The sequence below is a fragment of the Vipera berus genome, assembly GCF_964194415.1.
Source record: "Vipera berus genome assembly, chromosome: 2".
Lineage (NCBI taxonomy): Eukaryota > Metazoa > Chordata > Lepidosauria > Squamata > Viperidae > Vipera > Vipera berus.
Window position 1 is genome coordinate 204,562,021 of NC_138203.1, and position 20,585 is coordinate 204,582,605.

The 20,585-nt window shown below is 37.4% G+C and overlaps 1 protein-coding gene across 1 annotated transcript in view; it reads left to right on the plus strand.

Moving 5' to 3' along the window:
* Positions 1 to 20,585, plus strand: part of MYOT (myotilin) — a 63,244-nt gene that overhangs the window by 13,435 nt on the left and 29,224 nt on the right. Inside the window, exons 2-6 of the mRNA XM_081316765.1 lie at positions 3,927 to 3,986; positions 7,146 to 7,287; positions 10,377 to 10,400; positions 12,010 to 12,129; positions 13,056 to 13,323. Coding sequence (XP_081172891.1) covers positions 3,927 to 3,986; positions 7,146 to 7,287; positions 10,377 to 10,400; positions 12,010 to 12,129; positions 13,056 to 13,323 — 614 coding nt within the window. The remainder of the gene's footprint in view (positions 1 to 3,926; positions 3,987 to 7,145; positions 7,288 to 10,376; positions 10,401 to 12,009; positions 12,130 to 13,055; positions 13,324 to 20,585) is intronic.

Here is a 20,585-nt window from a genome sequence, read left to right on the forward strand (position 1 = left end):
CTGACTGATAGGAGTTTAACATGAAAGTTGTTTATTGTAATAAATCGTGACTTATTTAACCATGGTTTACTAAGTAAAACTTAATCAGTTGTGGTTACATACCTTGTTAAGCCACAAACAAAACCAACCAAACAAAAAATGCTTAGAACAATTTCAAAATATCAAAACACTTGTTCCACATCCAATTAAGTATCTGCTTTCAGTACTTTAGTGATTTCTCTTGGTTACTTAATAGTCATCAGTGACAGACCTCATTTGCTAACTTGAAAGGGTGTCTGAACAGCATATTGCAGTTTGTGGGAGCTAAATATAGTTAAATAGCATCGCCTAGATGCTATTTTGCTTATTGTAAGTTGCATAGCTTGCGCAGGACTGCAAAAATTCAAAGTATAATAGATCTTATAGCTCACAGAAAATACTGTTGACTTAAAAATTAGCCCATATATAATTAATCTCTCCTTCTAGGTTTTACAGCATGTAATTTAATTGGACTTTGTTATGTCCAATTGACATCTTAGGAATGGAGGTGACTTACAGATATCAAAATATCTGTATTAGTTCAAACAGGACATTTTGGATTGGTTAAACAATCTGTGTTACATGGGCAAGAGTTTGAATAGAAGATAAAGCTAGGTTAAAAATAAAGGAAGTTATTAAGTTTTGAAATCAATCTTCTGCAACTTGCCTATTATTGTTGTAAAATCATTTCAAGGAAAAGCTGTATCCTTTTTTATCTGAAATGTATTTTAATCTGAAACAAATATTACTCTGCTAATGAAAAAGGAATAGTTTTCATTTATCTGAAGCAAGTTAACTTTTGAAGTTAGAAGTCAAATTATCAGTAGAATTTGGGAAGGAAGTTATTGACAGTTGTACTACCTTCTATTTTGTTTTGTTTACATCCAAAATTTCTACAAGTATACTAAGCAATTGCCAGATAACTAAGCTTTGGATATATTTCAATTTGGTATCCAAGGCTACTTAGGCTGATTGTACTGATACTATATATCAGTGGTGGCGAACCTATGGCACGGGTGCCAGAGGCGGCACTCAGAGCCCTCCCCGTGGGCACCTGCACCATGCCTCCGGGGTGGCAACTTTCCCTCTTCAACCAGCTGCCCCCCACAGGTGTCCCTCCCCATGAGCGACATTGAGGTGACCACACCCACCTTGGCCACACCCACCCAATCTTCCATGATCACCACAGCCACACCCACCCAGTAGTTTAGTTTAGTTTTAGTTTTATTAAATTTTTATACCGCCCTTCTCCCGAAGGACTCAGGGCGGTGAACAGGGCATATCTTAAAACTACAAAAGTACAGAAGTTAAAAAAGAATTAAATTATTGCCCACAATAAAAACAATAAAAAATATATATAAATATTAAAACCCTAAGTGATTCCCCATCAGGCCAGGCCAGCTTGTTCAAATAAATGGGTCTTTAACCCGCGCCGGAAGGAGCGGAGATCCGGTGCCATCCGGAGCTCAACCGGCAGCTGGTTCCACAAAGCCGGAGCGCCCACAGAGAAGGCCCTCCCCCTGGGGGCCACCAGCCAACATTCTCTGACTGGAGGCACCCTGAGGAGGCCCTCTCTGTGGGAACGCACGGGGCGGAGGGGAGTCGACGCCGGCAGCAGGTGGTCCCCGAGGTATTCCGGACCCATGCCATGTAAGGACTTAAAAACCATCACTAAGACCTTGAACCTCACCCGGAAGACAACTGGTAACCAATGCAGCTCGCGGAGCAAAGGTGTAACATGGGAGTACCGGGAAACTCCAAAGACAACTCTCGCGGCCGCATTCTGTACCAGTTGGAGCCTCCGAGTGGTCTTCAAGGGAAGCCCCATGTAGAGAGCATTGCAATAGTCAAGACGAGAGGTCACGAGCGCATGAGTGACCGTACACAGGGCATCCCGGTCTAGATAGGGCTGCAACTGCCGCACCAGGCGAACCTGTGCGAAAGCCCCCCTGGTCACGGCTACTACATGATCTTCTAAGGTAAGCCGTGCATCCAGGAGGACTCCCAAGTTGCGAGCCCTATCTACGGGGGGTAAAGACTCACCCCCCATAGAAAGTGATGGAACGTTTTGAATGTCCCGGGATGCCGGAATGTACAGCCACTCAGTCTTGTCAGGGTTGAGTTGAAGTCTGTTCCTCCCCATCCAGACCCGAACCGCCTCCAGGCAACGGGATATCACAGCGAGGGCATCACTGGGGTGGTTTGGGGTCGAAATGAAAAGTTGGGTATCATCAGCATATTGATGATACCCAACTCCAAAACCACGAATGATCTCACCCAGCGGTTTCATGTAGATGTTGAACAGGAGAGGCGAGAGAACCGAACCCTGAGGAACTCCACAAACGAGAGACCTAGGGGCCGATCTCTGCCCCCCTGCCAACACCGACTGCGAACGTCCCAGGAGATAGGAGGAGAACCACCGAAGAACTGTGCCTCCCACTCCCAATCCCCTGAGACGCCGCAGCAGGATACCATGGTCGATGGTATCGAAAGCCGCCGAGAGGTCTAATAGGACCAGGACAGAGGAATATCCCCTATCCCGGGCCCTCCAGAGATCATTCACCAGAGCGACCAATGCCGTCTCCGTGCTGTACCCGGGCCTGAAACCCGATTGGTACGGGTCCAGATAATCCGCTTCATCCAGGACCAGAGGGAGCTGATGCGCCACCACACTCTCAACAACCTTCGCAAGAAAGCGAAGGTTGGAGACTGGACGAAAGTTGTTCAAGACAGCTGGGTCCAAGGCAGGCTTCTTGAGGAGAGGTCTCACAACTGCCTCCTTCAAGACGGTGGGGAAATTACCCTCACTCAAAGAAGCAGATATCACCGCCTGGAACCAGCCTCGTGTCCTCTCCCTGGCTGCATAAACCAGCCAGGAAGGGCACGGATCCAATAAACATGTGGTGGAGCTCAACCTCCCCATAATCCTGTCCACTTCATCAGGGGTCACAGAATCAAATTCCTCCCAGATAACATTGACAAGACCGCCCGTGTCCTGATCGTCAGACTCTGCCCAGCTGGAGTCCAAACCGGTCCGAATCTGAGCGATTTTATCCGACAGATGTTGACCAAACTCCTCGGCACGACCCTGCAAGGGATCCTCCCTCACCTCCTGATTAAGGAGGGAGCGAGTCACCCTAAACAGGGCGGCCGGGCGATTATCTGCGGACGCGATGAGGGCAGAGAAGTAATTGCACCTCGCTGCCCTCATCGCTGCGAGATAAGACCTAACATAGGTTCTTAACCGCAACCGGTCGGATTCGGATCGGCTGGACCTCCAGCAGCTCTCTAGGCCCCGTTTCCGACGCTTCATCTTCCGGAGCTCCGCAGAGAACCATGGAGCTCGATGGGATCTGCACCGGGTCAGGGGCCGCAGGGGTACAACTCGGTCCAGTGCCTCAGTGGCTGCCCTTTCCCAGGCTTCCACTAAGGCATCCGCCGAGCTGTGAGCGACAGAGGCAGGTGGGGATCTCAGCGCTGCCTGGAACCCGAGAGGGTCCATTAAGCGTCTGGGGCGGTACCATCTAGTTGGTTCCGCATCCCCACGGTGGGATTTATCACCTGGCACCCAGTGATAAATAAGTGGGTTTTGGGTTACAGTTTGGGCACTCGGTCTCTAAGAGGTTCGCCATCACTGCTATATATCTAGGGCACAAATGTCATGTGAATAGCCATAAATATATGGCAGTTGTTGTCATATATATTTTTTTCTTTTAAATAATTTTGTAAACTAATTAAAGGTATTAGTTGTCACAGAGCACTTAAATAAAGATTCACAAAAGGCTTCATCATAATCTAATACATCAGTCACAAAAACAGCTTTTTATATTTATCTGCAAGTGGAGAAACGTAGCCATCAAAGTTTCTACATTGTTTTGTGATTGCAGCATATTTCATTTCTTTTATAGATGCAGAATCCTTCCCAAATGATTAGATCTGCCTATGAAGCAGCTCCTGTGTTCATAAAGGTAAGAGATATAATCTCAGTGGTAACTTAGGTTCAAAATCTCCCTGCAGACACCATTGCTACTTAGATGGAAATGTCCTAATTTTCCTGTCCATCTCAACTTTCGCGCATTATCTAAAATCATCCTCTAGGTATGATTTTATAATAAATCTAATAATCAGACATATTCATCTTTGATTTCCCATAAAGAAGTAAGAGGCATGGTTGAGTGCTAAAAATATTTCCATTCAAGTTAGTATTGACTCCTGGCAACTGCCTGGAAAAGTCCCTGCATTTTTCTTGGCAAGGTTTTCCAGAAGTGGTTTGCTATTATGTGTTTCCTAGGGCTCTCAGAGTGTGTCTGGCCCAAAGGCTACCCAGCTGGTTTTGTGTCCAATGTGGGACTAAAGCTCACAGCCTCCCAGTTTTTAGCCTCCTACCTTAATCATTGGAGAGGAAAATCCTTTTGGGTATTTGCATAATTCCAAGCCATTGCTTGCTACGGATTATGGGAGTATGAAACAGTGTGGTGAAGTGATTGAAGAACTAGGCTTAGGGTGGGGACACTCAGATTCATGTTTACCCTCAACCGTGGAAGCTCACTGAGGAACTTTGGGACTGTCATCCTCTCTCAACCCACTCCACCCTTAGCGGGGTAATGGAGGACAAAATGCTATGTAAGGACTTCTGGTCCTGCATGCAGCACAGCAGTTAAGAGGTTCAGGACTCCGTGCCCTCCAGCTGAGTTTCTTCCTGTTAGGGGACCCTAAATGGGCCAGAAGCCACCCTGGAGAGGTGGCAATGAAGGAAGGAAGTCCTGGGGATCTCAGAGAGATGGCAGTCGACCCGATCGATCCAGGAGAAGCCTTCCAGAAATCAACAGGAGAAAGACTAGCTTCAGAGTCTAGCCCGAGGTGCAAGCAACCTAAGTTAAAAGCACTATTTTAAGCTGATCGTAAACAGTGTGCTTGAATCTGGGTAAGAACATCGATTTTCTCTATCCTACCTATCCATTTTCCTGAAGGGGAGAAAAAAATTCCCAAGAAGCAAAAAAAAAATCTCTGACAGTGAAGGAAGGGGGTTTCTGCCCCACCCTTTTGCTAACAGAAGCAGCTAATTGAACCTTTTATGGAGGAAAAGAAAAAAGAAAAATGAACCAGTGCTGACACCTACTGGTGGATGAGGATTATGACAGGTATGGCTTGCATGCAGGACTTGGTAAAATCTGGAAAAAACTAATCTCTACTTGTGACCTTCAAAGCTTTAACAATAGAGAACAGCTGTGACAAAAAAGAAAACAATCTGGGCTGTAGATAAAGTGGAACTTACAAACTTTAGGGGGGGAAAGAACTTTTTTGAACTCACTGGATTACAAGTATATACTGTAGTTAACTGATTTCAAAACTATTTTCAGGGTGGCAGGGGAATTGGTTTTTTTGGTCATCATGGAAAATCAGAGATTTATAGGAAGAACTGATCAAGAAAAAAATAAATACTTTTCAAGAGGAGACATATGATATGTTGCAACTAATTCAAATAACAATGATTTTAAATCACAAAGAAATCCAAAATAACTGAAAATATAAACCAACTCATCTCCAATTCAATTTTATACCAAAAAAAGCCCAGGAAAATACAACAGAGAAGCAACAGATAAAACAAATAACTGAACATAAATTTGAGGATAGAGACTTAAAGATGGAATTCTATAAAACAAAGAAGTATGATTTAATTCAAGTGGAAAAAATTTACAAGAAATACTGGACTTGGAAAAGACAACCTATATTTCAGATTCTCAATAAAAATGAGTGGGCAAACGCCTCTAACAAAGATACTGCACTTGACTTACTTTTTACATCTACAGTAACATCTATAAGAATATGGAAAGATTTTTTGACTCAGCAGAACATATTGATTAAGAAAGGCATTGGGCAAAAGAAAAAGGCTAAAGTGAAAATTTAGAAAATAGATGTTGGGGCCTATCAGAGAGAATATTTAAAAAAGAAACACTTATTTGAAAATGGTTAAAGAAATAGAAAATTTTAGATATGAATTTGACTTTAAGAGGGAGGAGCCCCTCAAGTAATATAGTGCTTGCTTTTTCTTTCTCCTTTCTATTTTATTGTTGGATATGAGTAATATAAAAGAGTTGGAATGGCCTATATAAAGGAAATGCTTTTGATATCTAAAGGTGATTGATTTTAAGAAAATTATAAATGGATTAAAAAATGTTTTGACTAAGAGTTAAAAGACTAGAGGATTAGGTTTATTAAAGGGAATATTTTAAGATTAAATACATTTTCAATTATGGTAAAAAAGAACGCATTTTTTGGAAATAAATATGTGTTAGCGTATAGGAAATAGGGATTTTAAGTAGTATACTATCTTTTTATTTTATTCTGTTTCTTATTCTTATTCTTCTTTCTCTTTTTAGTCTTATTTATTCCTTAAGAAAGGTAAAAGTATTGGTTTGGTTTACATGAGAAAAAATAGATTTAAATATTTAAATGTAATTAACTCTGAGAAAATTTTAACCAGTAAAAATGTTTAGAATACTGTGGGAAAAACAAACGTAACCAAGAACTGTAAAAGGATATATGATGAGACCACCAGAATGACTTGATAGAAAAGGAATACTATATTGTTGTGATTATTATTTGTAGAAATATTAGAAAACTTTTATACTTAATTATCATTTATTAAAACAATAAGATTTGTATTAACTTAAGGCTGTTAGAAAAGAACACTATGGGGAAAAGAGGAAATCATATAAAGTTATCATGTAGATTATAGATTATAGAATTTAATTGTTAGTGAATGTTTGCTAAATGTAAACCCAGACAATGCACTGTCTACCAAATATTAAGATGATTGTGTTAAAAAAAATAATAAAACATATTTTTTAAAAAATACTATGTACATCACCCTTAGCACATTTCCTTTTCTTAGAGGAAATGTGAAGTATAAATCTTACTATAAGTCTAGGATAGTCCAAGAAATCCAGAGGCAAAGTTTGTGGGGAAACTGTTATAATTACTCATTTGGGAACAAGAGAGATGGTATTGAGTGCATCAGTATCAATTTCTCTCTCAAAGGAAAAATTAAGTTTGTGTGGAAGTTTGTTCCGTACATAGCATCTTAACTTTATAAATTTAATTTTATGTTTCTGGTCATCTTTCAGAGCCCACAAAATATTACAGCTACTAAAGGCCAGCTGGTGGTGTTTGAGTGTCGAATAAGAGCTTCCACACCTCTTCAAGTTCGCTGGTACAGAGAGTGCAACCAAATCATAGATTCTGCAGACTTCCGCATATTAAGAAAAAGTAGGCATTTTTGTTCTTTAAATGCCCTCCATCTGTGAGACAACTTCTGTTTTACAAACCATTAACTGTATTTCAGAGGGGAGGAAATAGAAGATATACTTGTTTGAATTGCAAGAACCTGGTCTTCCTTGTTTGATCCCAGTACAGTAGATAAGGGAAAGGTTTGGGTGGGGGCGGTATTGGAATGGGACAACTCACCACAACCGACTCGCCATGACCAAGTCGCCACAGCTAACTTATCACAGCCAACTCACTGTGGGACAACTCAACATGGCCAACTTGTTGCAGGACAATTCAACAATTCAATTTATTTATTTAAAATAGTGAAAAAATTATTTTAGTTTTTGTCATTCATATTTCATTTTCCCCTCCTTTGGCATCCTTTCTTTAATGATTCTGTTCCACTATTTCTTCAATATTAGTGTAACTCTTGTCCCACGGCGAGTTGTCCAGTGGAAAGTTGGCCATGGCGATTGACCCATGGGGAGTTGGCTGTGGTAAGGTGGCTGCAATGAATTGGCTGTGGCAAGTTGAAGACCTTCTAAATCTGGACATGGCAACTAAAAAGTATGCTAAAGTAAAGACAAACCTCCTTGACCAATATTTTATTTCTGTTGGGAAGGGTTAATTCATCCATTACCCCATGGCAAAACTCTTTCTGAAGTGCAGACATTGGTGTGTTTCCTTTCTCAGGAACATGAAATGTGACTGTGATTGGAGTGGTCTGTACAAAGAGCTACTCAGAGCGTGGCCTTCTCCTCCCAGGAGAAGAATGACATAGAGCATTTGTGCATATTCAAATTTCTATGATGAGTTGCTGCCAGTTTCTACAATGTATATTTTTACTCAAATTAAATTAGCTAATTTGGAGTGGAATGAATTCTTTTATAAATATATGCACAACTGCTGTCTAATCACAACAGTGTTGCTGCTGATCCACATCTTTCCCATGTGTCTCCATCTGTAACATCTAATAAAAGAAACATATAACTGAGCCATGTTCAGCCTTGCCTTGAACTTAATGCAAGCAGCAGTCAGTAAATGGAGGGCAAAGATATATTAAAAGCTAGTGTGTCTGTGTGTGGGGGGGGTGAGGGTAGGGAGAGAGAATTAATACTGATATGTAGGAAATGTGGCCTGACAGCAGCCAGGCATTCTCCATTCTCCATTCACACAAAGCTAATCTATAATGCAGTTTGTTTTTGGCTTTCTATGATGTGTGCATCACTGATTTGTAAAAGGCTGCTTTCTTGAAACAGATTGCCAACATCACAGCAAAGCAAAAATAAACAAGCTGAACTGTGGATTAATATTACATGTGAATTTGACCAACATTTAATTATGCTGTGAAGAAAGTTAACAAACTGTTGATATTGGATAGGACTTTCAAGAAAATCAGATAATGCTGCATCATCAGACAGGTTTATGATATAAAGAAAAGTAACAATAAATTTATAAGCATGCCTTCTAAAAAGTTAATTGATTTAAGCATGGTGTACCCTGGATATTCCAGTATAAATGTATGAAGAAAAAATTATCCTGGTATAAAAATTTGGGGGAAAAACCCACAAAAACCCTGCAATATTTTGTTGAAAATGTAAATCTGAGATGAGATAAATGGAATAGGAACCAAGTACTGAATTTGTCCCACAATTAAGAATTCTAGCTGTTCTCCAATACATGCCTTTTGGACTCACCAGTTTTCTGTAAGATATGTAAAGCAGATACAGAGGTAACAGGAAGGGGACCTGGACAAAACAAAGGATTGACCCCCAGATCAGGCATTAAAATAAAAACAAATGTGTTGTATTAAGTAACAAGTAGAACAGATTAAAAACCAATAAGGTGATTAGCATGGAATGCAAAACTTGTATGACATTCCAGACAGCATTTGTACAGAACTCATACTTCATCTCAAATGTCCCTTAATACGACAGACATTCCATTTAAATTATCCAAAGTTTCCAGTCACAGGTGGGGATTCATATCAATAAGGCAAGCCTTATTATGTATTTACTAGGCTTGAGAGTTTCATGTTAACATATATATTTGCATATTTTACAATATATGCTAGGATCATTTGAAGCACCTGTTTAGTTCTTGGCACTCCAACAACAGAAGTATTGCAACATCTAAGTGCAGCTTTTGCTGTGGGTGGGCATCACATATAGACCTGTTCCTGCCTCATTCTGCCTTTTGTGGGTCTGAAAAATAATAAAGATTCAGTAAGTATGTACCCTGCTGGATCAGGCACAGTCCTACCCAATGAAGTATTGTGGATCACACAACAGTTAATCAGATTTATACAGGAAGCTCAAAAGCAGACAGAAGGGCAAAACCAATTACTGATTTAACTCTAACATAATAACTTTATTAGTTTATTAAGTCTCATAGTTTCCATTGCATACACTATTAGAAATTAAAGATCTATTCACATAATTCTTGTGATTCAAAGTCCACTATTTGGGCAGTATTGAATTAACCTCAAAGGCTAACCTAAAGCAAAAAATATGAAATACAATATAGCTTCTCTGTTGTTTTTGTTATTGTTGTTGTTTTTAAAAAAGAAAATTGTTCTGAGGCTCATTCCATCCCTTCTGGCTGTTTTCTGCTTTATCTATATTTTCTCCCCTCTAAGGTGAAAAGTTTGTGAGTAAATAGCAAAATAGCTATTCAGAAAATAGTTGAGTGGCCCTTCTCTGTTACTATTCCACCACTGAATCCTGCAGGCATGCATGCTGCTTTGGGACCAATGCAGAATTCAGATAAATGGACTTGTAATATCCGTGTGTTATTTCAATATTTAATAAGTTAAGTGCAAAGCAGGATGCTCAGAAGCAAATGGGAAGAATTCTTGCACCTTTTAATAGTTGCATGTACCATAAGTCTGAAACTTGGAATAGTGGAAGGTAACAGAATCTATGTCACCACCCAGTCCTTAGTGAGTGGGGGCCAGCAGATGAGGAAGGTCTGTGACTGTGGGTGTGATCTGCAGTTGTGATTGTCTTTGAGCTGTTTTACATTTTTACTTTTTGAATCCACAAAATAGTTGTTCACAATTATATTCTCTGTCTCTTTCTCTCTAACAGAGGCATGCTCATCCATGGTCCCTGGTAAGTATTTTTAAATAAAAACATAAGTTGCAAAGAACTAGGAACATTACCCAAGAATCTAGCTAGTGCATTCGGCAAGGCCTATGCAAGACACATGCAAGTCCACAATCCTATGCCACTGTGCACAAAACCTTGTAGCTGGATGTATTTAGCAAGTTATACGTTGTCCTTGTTAACTCATGAAAAATTCAAGTTTCAGGTGGCAAACTGTTAAACAATAATATCCACCTAATAGTTAGGTTCTTACTGTATTGTAGGATTGTTTCTAGCTCAATCTTAGATGTTTGCTGGGCAGTCAGTCCCACTGATTTCAATAAACTTACTCTCAAATCTGTAATTCACGCACACTCTACTTAGCTGCTTCTGACTTTCTATGAAATTAGGGATACCAGATTTGATCTGTGAAAATTACTATAATAGGTATCAGCAAAGGGCTTGTTTTCTGGCATCTTATGGTTATTTGAGGTTTTGCAATCTTGGTTTGGTACTCTATAGGTAATCCACATTTTGTGACCACAAATAGAACCATCAATTCAGTTGTTAAGTGAAGTGGTCACTAAATGAAATTGTGACTGTGTGGATAATTTTATTTCAGCTTTTCTCTGTTGTGTAGACCTGTGAAGGCTAAGGTACTGCTCGCAAAGTAACCTTTTAATCACTATTGTAACTAAAGCAGATTACACAAGGGCTATTTGTACTAAATTCAGAATGCTTTGCACTAAGGCAAATCTATTCAGTAATAGATTTGATTCTGTCACTGGGGCACTTTTATGGTAGTATGTGTTCAAACTGCTGGGGTTTTTTGGGCGTACGATAATGTATACAGCAGTTTTGTTCTTCTCACTGTGTAGTCAATCAATCAATTTTTTATTAGTTACAGACCAGCATTACAAATAAAAGCATTAAAAGCAGTAATAATGATGGTGATAATCTTATAACAGTAGCTGTATATAAAAGTATTTCCCAAGTGTTTTATTAAGTGAGGGGGTTATAAACTGAGTCCGTGAGCCCTTAGAGAAGATGCCGTATAGCATGTTTATTGGATACATAATATCGGCATGGTCAAAAGTGAAACCAACTTTAAAATTCCCCTTAGGGATTCAATGTAACTAAATGTAATAATTCCCTCCCCTCTATCATGCTACCCAATAAAAGCAATTGGCGGGCTACGTGATAATTCTTCTCTCCACCTTCCAGCTCCTTTGGGAATGACCTTGTTTACCACTCTGTGTTTAGTCTAGCAATGCTTTTGGTCTCTTTCTCCCCTTTTCCCCAACCTGTGGCAACTTAAAACGACAAAGATGGCTTCAGCCAGGTTCATTTCAGAAGTTGACATCGTCATTGTGCTGATCGTTGTCCTCCTCCCCTCCCCCAACTTTTTTTAACCTCATTCTGCAGAATTCTAGGTGTGAATTAAGAACACCATTTATAAAGTTCACCTACTTAAGAAGTTTTTGTGTTTCATCATGAAACTGGTTTCTTTGTAGTAATATATTGTAAATTTGTGAAAAAGATCAGGTCCTACTAACATAAGTGGGTCTGTAATATGACATTGTGCTTATTCATTTATTTATTGTACATTTATTTATTAACCTTTTGCTTTTCTCAGAGGAAGTTTGTTCTTTGGTGATAACAGAAGCTTTCCCTGAAGATTCTGGAATATATATATGTATTGCTGAAAACGATTTGGGGGCTATAGCATCCAGTGCTTTTCTTTGGGTTCCTGAAGGTAAGTTTGGAGTCTTTTCCTTTTCCCTTTGAGGGAAAGAGTTTTGAGGGAAAGAATTTTTAAAAGAAATTCTGAAAGAATTGAAAGAATTTTAAAGGAAAGAAAGACTAGAGAATTTTCATATAATAGATCATGTTGTTCATGTCTAAAAGCTAAGAAGCTTCGTGTTTATTTCTGTTACTGATTTAATTTATAGCTTCTATGCATCATTTTCATTAAAAGAAAGCTGTCTTTTTTTCTTAATGCTAGACAGGCAGAATATTCCTGAGACTCCCAACAAGAATACAAACATATTGGACTACATTAATACATACAGCACACAGCTAGTCATACTTGTAAAATGTACATACCTGTAATGACAATTTTATTTAAGCCAAGTCTGGGATCATTCTAAAAACGTACATAAGTCTTTTTGAAACTATTTACCTTATTGAAACCACTTATCTTATTTCTCTTCTACTAGCTCTGGGTTATATTCTTTATTAAATTAATGTGCTGCCCATCTATCTACCAAGCAACTCTTGGTTATATATTAAATTTCATAGAGATTCCTATTCAAAGTGTCTGTAGCTAAATGACCACTGTTGAAGATAAGAGAAGAGAGAAAGAGGACAGCCAATGCCAAAATATATGGATTTGATTATGACAACAGTGAAGGCAGCACTGGAAGGGCCAAACTGAAGAGACATAATTCTGAGAGATTCTATCCTCCGTATGGTCTCTAAAAGACAAAAGACAGCACTTAATAAATTTAAATTTCACCTGAAATCATTTGAACATGAAAATAGCATGGAATTTCTCAGATGAAAAGAGGAATTGTTATAAAAGCTCTTTGGAATCATTTTCCACCTTAAGCAATGATCGAGGTACAAAGCATCGCCTTTCATTTTATTTTTTTGTATGTCACCTAGATCTATATTTTTCAGTTTCAGCAACAGAAGAAATTGGAACCTTTGAATCTGCTCCCTTGTTGACAGATATGCTAACCAACATGAACATCAGTTCTGTACCAGACAGTCAATTTGTAGCAATGGGAAGAGAGGCAGAGGACATGTTTTCTGATGCAGGTGGACAAAATGCCTCTGGTCCAGCAAATGAAGTGGAACATGAAAGCTCCCAGTGTCAGAATTATAGTAAGCAGAGCATCGGTTTTCCTGGTATTAATGAAAATCCCTCTGGCAATTCACGTGATTGGTAAGTTAAGTAAAGATTGTTGCTTCGATCCCTATCAGTTGCTTTTGCTAAAAACTATTGCAAGCATGCATGGATTTTTAAAGCTCTGCTGCTGGTAGGTTGGTGTATATGCATATATTAAATTGTCCTGTAAGTGTAGGCATGCTATTACAAAGATGTTTGGTGTGTTCATTTTTTCATGTAGGTGAATTAAGACTTTGGCAGAGATTCCTGAGCCAGCATAAATTGCTCTACAACATAATGACAAGCGAAGATTTCCACAAATGGCTTCAATTGACCATAGATCTGTTGAAAGATTACTATTCTAATGCCCCACTACTATAAAATCCTATATTTGCCCACTAACCAGAAAACAAGAATACAGAAATTTTTCTCTGCTGTAGTAAACATTGCTTGAACCCTTGCCCTGTCTGCTAAATAGCTAACCCAGCAATCTTCTTAGACACTGCACAGAGTATCATTGGTTGCCTTTGATAGAAGGTAATAAGTAGTTCAGTAGGTCTGATTATCCTATTTCTGGAATTGATAAACATCATCTTAAATATAACTACTTGATCTGAATACAACACTACAACCAAGTCATAAGAGAGATTAATTTAAAAATTCTGTGTAGAATGTTTAGAAATTTTGCCCAACTTGGATGTTACTTGTAGCTTTTATTCTGAACACAGAAAATGTTGAGGCTGAAACAAATCTGCCATACAAATAGTCCTCGAAGCAACTGGAGTTTCTTGTTTTTCTTTGAAGACCTTTTGCTTCTCATCCAATAAGCTTCTTCTGCTCTTGGATGAGAAGCGAAACATCTTCAAAGAAAAATAAGAAAGTTCAGTTGCCTCGTGAAAAAGCATCTTTGAGATAACTATTACCTGGATGACTGAGAATCTCCATAGACAAATAGTCCTCGACTTACAAAAACAATTGGGACCAGAACTTCCACTGCTAAGCAAAGTGGTGCCTGATTTTACAATCTTTATTGCCATGGTTGTTAAATGAATTACTCCGATTGTTAAGCAAATATGGCTTCCCCCATTGACTTTATCAGAAGGCAGCTGGGAAGGTCACAAGTGGCAATCACATGACCACGGATGCTGAAAATATCATAAATACATGCCAGTTGTTGCATATCCAAATACTGATCACCTGATCATGGGGACACTGCAATATTTGTAAGTGTGAGGGCTACCTATATGATCATGTTACTTTTTCAGTGCTGTTGTAACTTTGAATGGTTGCTAAACAAATGGCTGTAAGTTGAGGGCTACCTGTATTTATCTCACAGTAATATAAGTAACTAGAACAGAGAATTGTCCAACCTAAAGATGAGATAATATATTGGCACAAAAAATAATTATTTCAATCAGGTGGTAAAATTGAACTGAAGATTAAGCTCCTTTGAACTATCCTGCTGGAAATCTCTACCAGATCACTGAATGTTAGTGAGTTTTCCATTAGTTAAAATACTAATTTTAATGCATTAAACATTGAGAGCTTTCAAACAATCTACAGTCCACTCCCACAACCCTTGCAAAATATTGGGGAACAACGTTTTGTGGTCTGTTCTGAGATATTTATGGGTATATATTACATTGTTGGATACATTATATTTCTGTAGATTGGGTACACACCAAAAAAGTTACTCAGAAAAGAATGGGAAGCTAGATTCACAACCCAGAAGGTAAATAGATCCACCTTTTAATTTCCCTCTTCTTTTCTCTAGAAATCTCTTGAAACCAAAATCAAAATGCAGTGGTTTTGTTTTTTTCCCTTTTTGTCCAAAATTGGACAAATTTCACACCTTTCCTGTGCCGTGCGGGTAGACTGGAGCAATTATTTAAATCACATACATTAGCAAATAGCAATATTCACTTCAATTGCTCAACAAAAAGCATCCATTTAAAGAGGGGCAAGTTGTTTCTTTGTCAGTATTAATTCCTGGCAATTAACCTAAGTAAGTCCCTGCAGGTTTTTGGCAAGTTTTTTTAGAAGTCGTTTGTCATTGCCTCTTCCTAGGATTGAAAAGGAGTGACTGGCCCTAGGTCATCCAACTGGTTTTGCACTTAAAATGGGACTAGAAATCATGGTCTCCTAATTTGTAGTCTGATGCTTTAACCACTACACCAAACTTGCTCTCTCTATTTGAAATAATAAGCATTAATTCTTTTGTTTCAGAGAAATAGGGTTTATATAAATTAATCTGAATGGTCTTGAGGTATTGTTGAATAGAATTAGAACAGGTATATTGTAAGGAAGAGTGTACTTTTCCCTATTCCAATGCTGAAACAAGACTAGATAGCTAGTATTGGTTATGGCAGACATGGCTGAAAATAACCTGGGACTGTTACTGTCTGTACAGTATATAGCCTGAACTAATTTAATCAGAATTAGGAATCCTTGCAACAGCATTTTAAAACTTATTCCATGACCTGAATCAAATGGGAATCTAGAACCCAGTTTTGATTATAGGTTTGCCTTTGAATAAACTGCAGAGTTATTTAAGGTACCAACTCATACATACAACTATAGAAATAAGTCAATTCAAAGTGCAAAAGGACCATCAGTTTGTATTCAACTTCAATAAAACAAGATTAGACAGACACAACAAAAGATGATAATATAGTACTATTATTTGTTTTCAATGCCATTTGGAATATTATCAGCATTAGCTCTTAGAAATAAGTCTCACTGATTCTGAGCCCTTTTAGAGGGCAAGTGAGGTCATTTTAATTATTGTTCTGTGAGTACACATAGATTTAAACTGGTAAGAAAAAGGATAATGAAATGAAATCCATCCAGAATCATTGAGAGTTGGGTGGCATACAAGTTTAATGAAGTATTATGAGGATCAGAATCAATGTGATAATTTTTTAGAAAAGCAGAACAAATGATTGTGTTTATTTCAAAAGGGATTCTGGAAATGGATTATATTTGCACAATTGTTTTAATGCTATTAGAAGAGAACTCTATAACTTAACAGTTCTTAGAAGTTATACTATGCAGTGCTGTTATGTTTTTGGTTGGCACCAGTCATCCAGAACAAGAATTGCTTAGAAAAGCTATTTACACTGACCATCTATCTTAGATCATAGTAAACCTATCCCTCTTTGAGTCATGCCATCTTGCATTGGAATTTAAAGTTTATTTTGGGGCTCAAAATATTGAAATATTATTTTAAAGGCATCAGCTTTAGAATCATCACATGTTAAAGTGAAAATAGAATACAGCTTTAAGCCAAAGGTGATGCTGGATAATTGGCAAGGGAAAGTTTCCCCATGCCAGAAGTGCCAATCTGGCATGGCCGAAACTTTACTGGGCAAAGCAGAATGTCTTAAACCTAAGTACCTGATTTATTTATAGTATTTCTTAGCCTCGGTAACGTTAAAATATGTAGACTTCAGCTTTCAGAATTCCTCAGCCAACTTGGGGTTTTAGCTTTGACTTGCCTATCAAGTCTATTGATCTGCTCTGTGGTTCACTTCAATTCGTCCTTTCTGTCATAAATATTGCTATGTAACCAGCAAACTTCATCATCAAATTATACAAATGAATAGGAAGAAATCCTATATACTGTATCACAAAAATTTTGGCACAGATATTCAATAAATTGATATTAATCTAGATATATAGGTAATTCCTTCCAATTTCAGGGTTTCTTTTAAGTAAAATGAGATATGCTTACAAACTTTTCTTCCTTTTAAAATATTTCTTCAGTACCCAAACTCTTTCCTTATGACTATAGTTTGGCTCTGTTAAACAAAAGCTTGTATTTTATTTACTGCTCAGTTTGGTGAATGCTTATATGGAAGTAAATTCTACTTACTTAGCGCAACGTGATCCCTATTAAGCTTGCACAGAATTGTAACTCAACAGGTTTTTATACAACCCAAACAAACGTAAGCAGATTTCTCAAGCAGCTCTGTAAGGCTACTTTTATAACATATACCAAGTTACATAATCAGATCTCACTTCTCTTTACTTGTTTCAGTTCAGCAATATGTGAGTGGTAAATTGGATCAGAGGGTCACCTTCTCCTTATGACGTTTTCTCACATTAGATTGCCCTTTTAGAAACCATTATGCACAAGAAAAACTGGTAGCTAAATTTTGGGAAAGGGTGATTTCTATTAATGAATAATTTATATTATGGTTTTGGGTTTCCTCTGCAAAATAAACCATGTTTATGCATGCTGATGCATGTTTCTAAAATTTAAATCTAATATATGATCTATATATTTAATTTGCTTAGCAGTACAAGGTTTTGTTTTTGTTTTTAAAAAAGGTCTCTTACACTTTCTGCATTCATTTTTAGGAAAAGGGATTAATCCCAGTTCCCTAAATTTTCAGACTTCAACACCCCACATTAAAACTTAGACTCTGCGTGCTGCGATAAGGGAAATTGCTCAACCAGTTATATTGTGGGAAACATATTCAGCTAATGCCAATTTCTGATTTAATTATATTGAGCTTGATTTCTAATCTTCATCTATTCCTATAAAGGATCTTTGAATGGTCCTTTGCACTTTAACACATACATACATATAGTATATTCTGTGTCTGCTTAGATGGCATTGGAATATTCCCATTTATTGCCATACTGGATGACTATTTTTACTTTATCTTGGTTAATACAGCTACTAATGAGGCGATATCTCTGCAAGGATCTCTTCTTGTAACACTTTGAGTTGGTTGCTGAGTTTTTGACATAGTTGTTTCTTCTATAAAAAAAGAAAAAAAATAGATTATTTATATCTTTTTGTACCATAATTTGATAGTATTTTTATGGATCTTCACTGTGCCAAGATGTTCAGACATTCAGAGCTCTGAGTTTAATGTAGAGGGCAACTTCCTGTTCCTCTTTAGGCCTCATGTGTCTAGATGAATAACATTTTGTTGATTCTTGCTATGATTGATAGGAATTTATAAACTGGGTCAAATGCATTTTTTTCATGCCTCTAGGACATTTTATAGGAGTAAGTCCTACGTGCTGTAACTATACCAATTTCTTGGTATAATGATACCAAGAAAATCCATCCAAGAGTCTGTGGACCAACAGAATGTACACTATTATATAAAAATCTGCTATTTACTTCAACACTTCCACTGCCAGTCCTATCAAAATTCCAGATGATTATCTCCAAGATTAATACTTAATCCTGAAAGCAACATGAGGATCCTCATAAACTTGTCAATACTTACTCTGATTGAAAGAAGAGAGATAAATCAAAAGGTCATGGGCTGAAAGCAGCTTTTCTCCTTCCTGAAAATTTGATGTTAGTTTACCCCATGCTTCTTTCATTGCGAGTTTCTCCAGAACAAAGTGGTAAACACACTATTTGGTTTCTTACCTGGAACCTAATAATCTGCTAAAGAACATCTGCAAAAATTCAGTATATTTATTTATTTTTTTATTTTAATTCCATTTATATCCCGCCCTTCTCCGAAGACTCAGGGCGGCTTACAAACTTAGCAGTAGCCTTCATTCTATGTATATGCCTGCTTATTAGGGCTTTCACACACACCTCCAAGCGGCATTATTACAAAGTCAGCTTAATTGCCCCCAACAATCTGGGTCCTCATATATACATGTATATACATGTATATACATGTATATACATGTATATACATGTATATATATATATATATATATATATATATATATATATATATATATATATATATATATATATATATATATATATATATATATATATATATATATATATATATATACATGTATATACATGTATATACATGTATATACATGTATATATGAGGATACATGTATATATATATATATATATGAGGATACATGAGTATACATGCCTTCAATAAGACTTCTTGATGCCCGATTTTACCATTGTCCGGTTACTCCACTCAGCTTATTCTGACTGATACCATACAAGCCAGGATCACGCTAAATCTTGTTCTGCTTCATAATACACTGGTTGTTGGACTATAATCTCTACTGCCAGTAGAATCACTTTAGAGGCATCAAGCAGCTATCAATCCCAAAGCTGGGTTTCTTCCTTTGTACTCAACTGATTATACTCAACTGAAGATACTCATGTCTTCATACTAATGATCTTGTATCATCAAGGTAGCAAGCTAATAATCTTATGTGTGCTGTAGTGAACATATGATTTCACAAACATCTTAATATTCTGTCTTAGAAATCCCTTGGGTTACACCCTCTGGCCCTATTTCTTGCTTTGGGATAGCCGCTTGGTTGTTCCTGCTATTTGATCTGGCATCTTCTCCCTAGTCCCACAGTAGGTAAGAAAAAATAGCTCTCATCATCTGTATTACATTTTAAACTATTAAAAAGTAAATGTAGAGAAAAATAATTTCCATAATAAAACCTCCAGACCAAGAGGTTTCGTTTCAGCCCTTCCTTTTCTTTTGTATATACATTTCATAAGAGATACTGTATTATATTAACACAGAGAGAGGGAGAGACTTTTTAAACTTTCATAATGAAGTAGAAATAGAGAATTCAGGTAGAATTCTCACCTGAATCACTAGTTATTGGGCTCTATTGTATTTTGGACACATGCAGACAATCAAATCTCTTGAGAAGCCCATTAACACAGGGGAAAAAGTTGAAGATAAGAGAAGAGAGAAAGAGGACAGCCAATGCCAAAATATATGGATTTGATTATGACAACAGTGAAGGCAGCACTGGAAGGGCCAAACTGAAGAGACATAATTCTGAGAGATTCTATCCTCTGTATGGTCTCTAAAAGACAAAAGACAGCACTTAATCAATTTAATTTTCACTGGTTCCCATTTTGTTTCTGGTCCAAATTCATGATGGTGGCATTAAATCTGTAAGGCCTGTCATAATCTGGAATGGAAATAGGACGTCCTTTTCTTGAAAGTTCTCATTGCCTGAAATCATCTTTAGGGGTAAAAGATGTCTTTACAGTATTTTCCCAGGCATTTTAATCCATGTGTTCATTTTTAATATATTACTGTTCAGGAAATTTGAGTTATTATTTTATTGTTATACACTTCAAGTATTGCATTTTATTCTATATTGGATTATTTTGTGGTATTTTGTAAACTATCTGGGAAAATCTGCCTTTTAAGGGTGGCACCCCATTTTTTAAAAAAACATAAATATAAATAGGAAGAGGGAAATCAAGACAGGATGTAAATCTGATAAATAAAATTAAAACTGAATAAATGTATATATTCTATGAAAAAATAAAATCCATAAAATACATCTCAAGCTTAAAAACCTTATAAAAAGCTTCTTAATTGCTC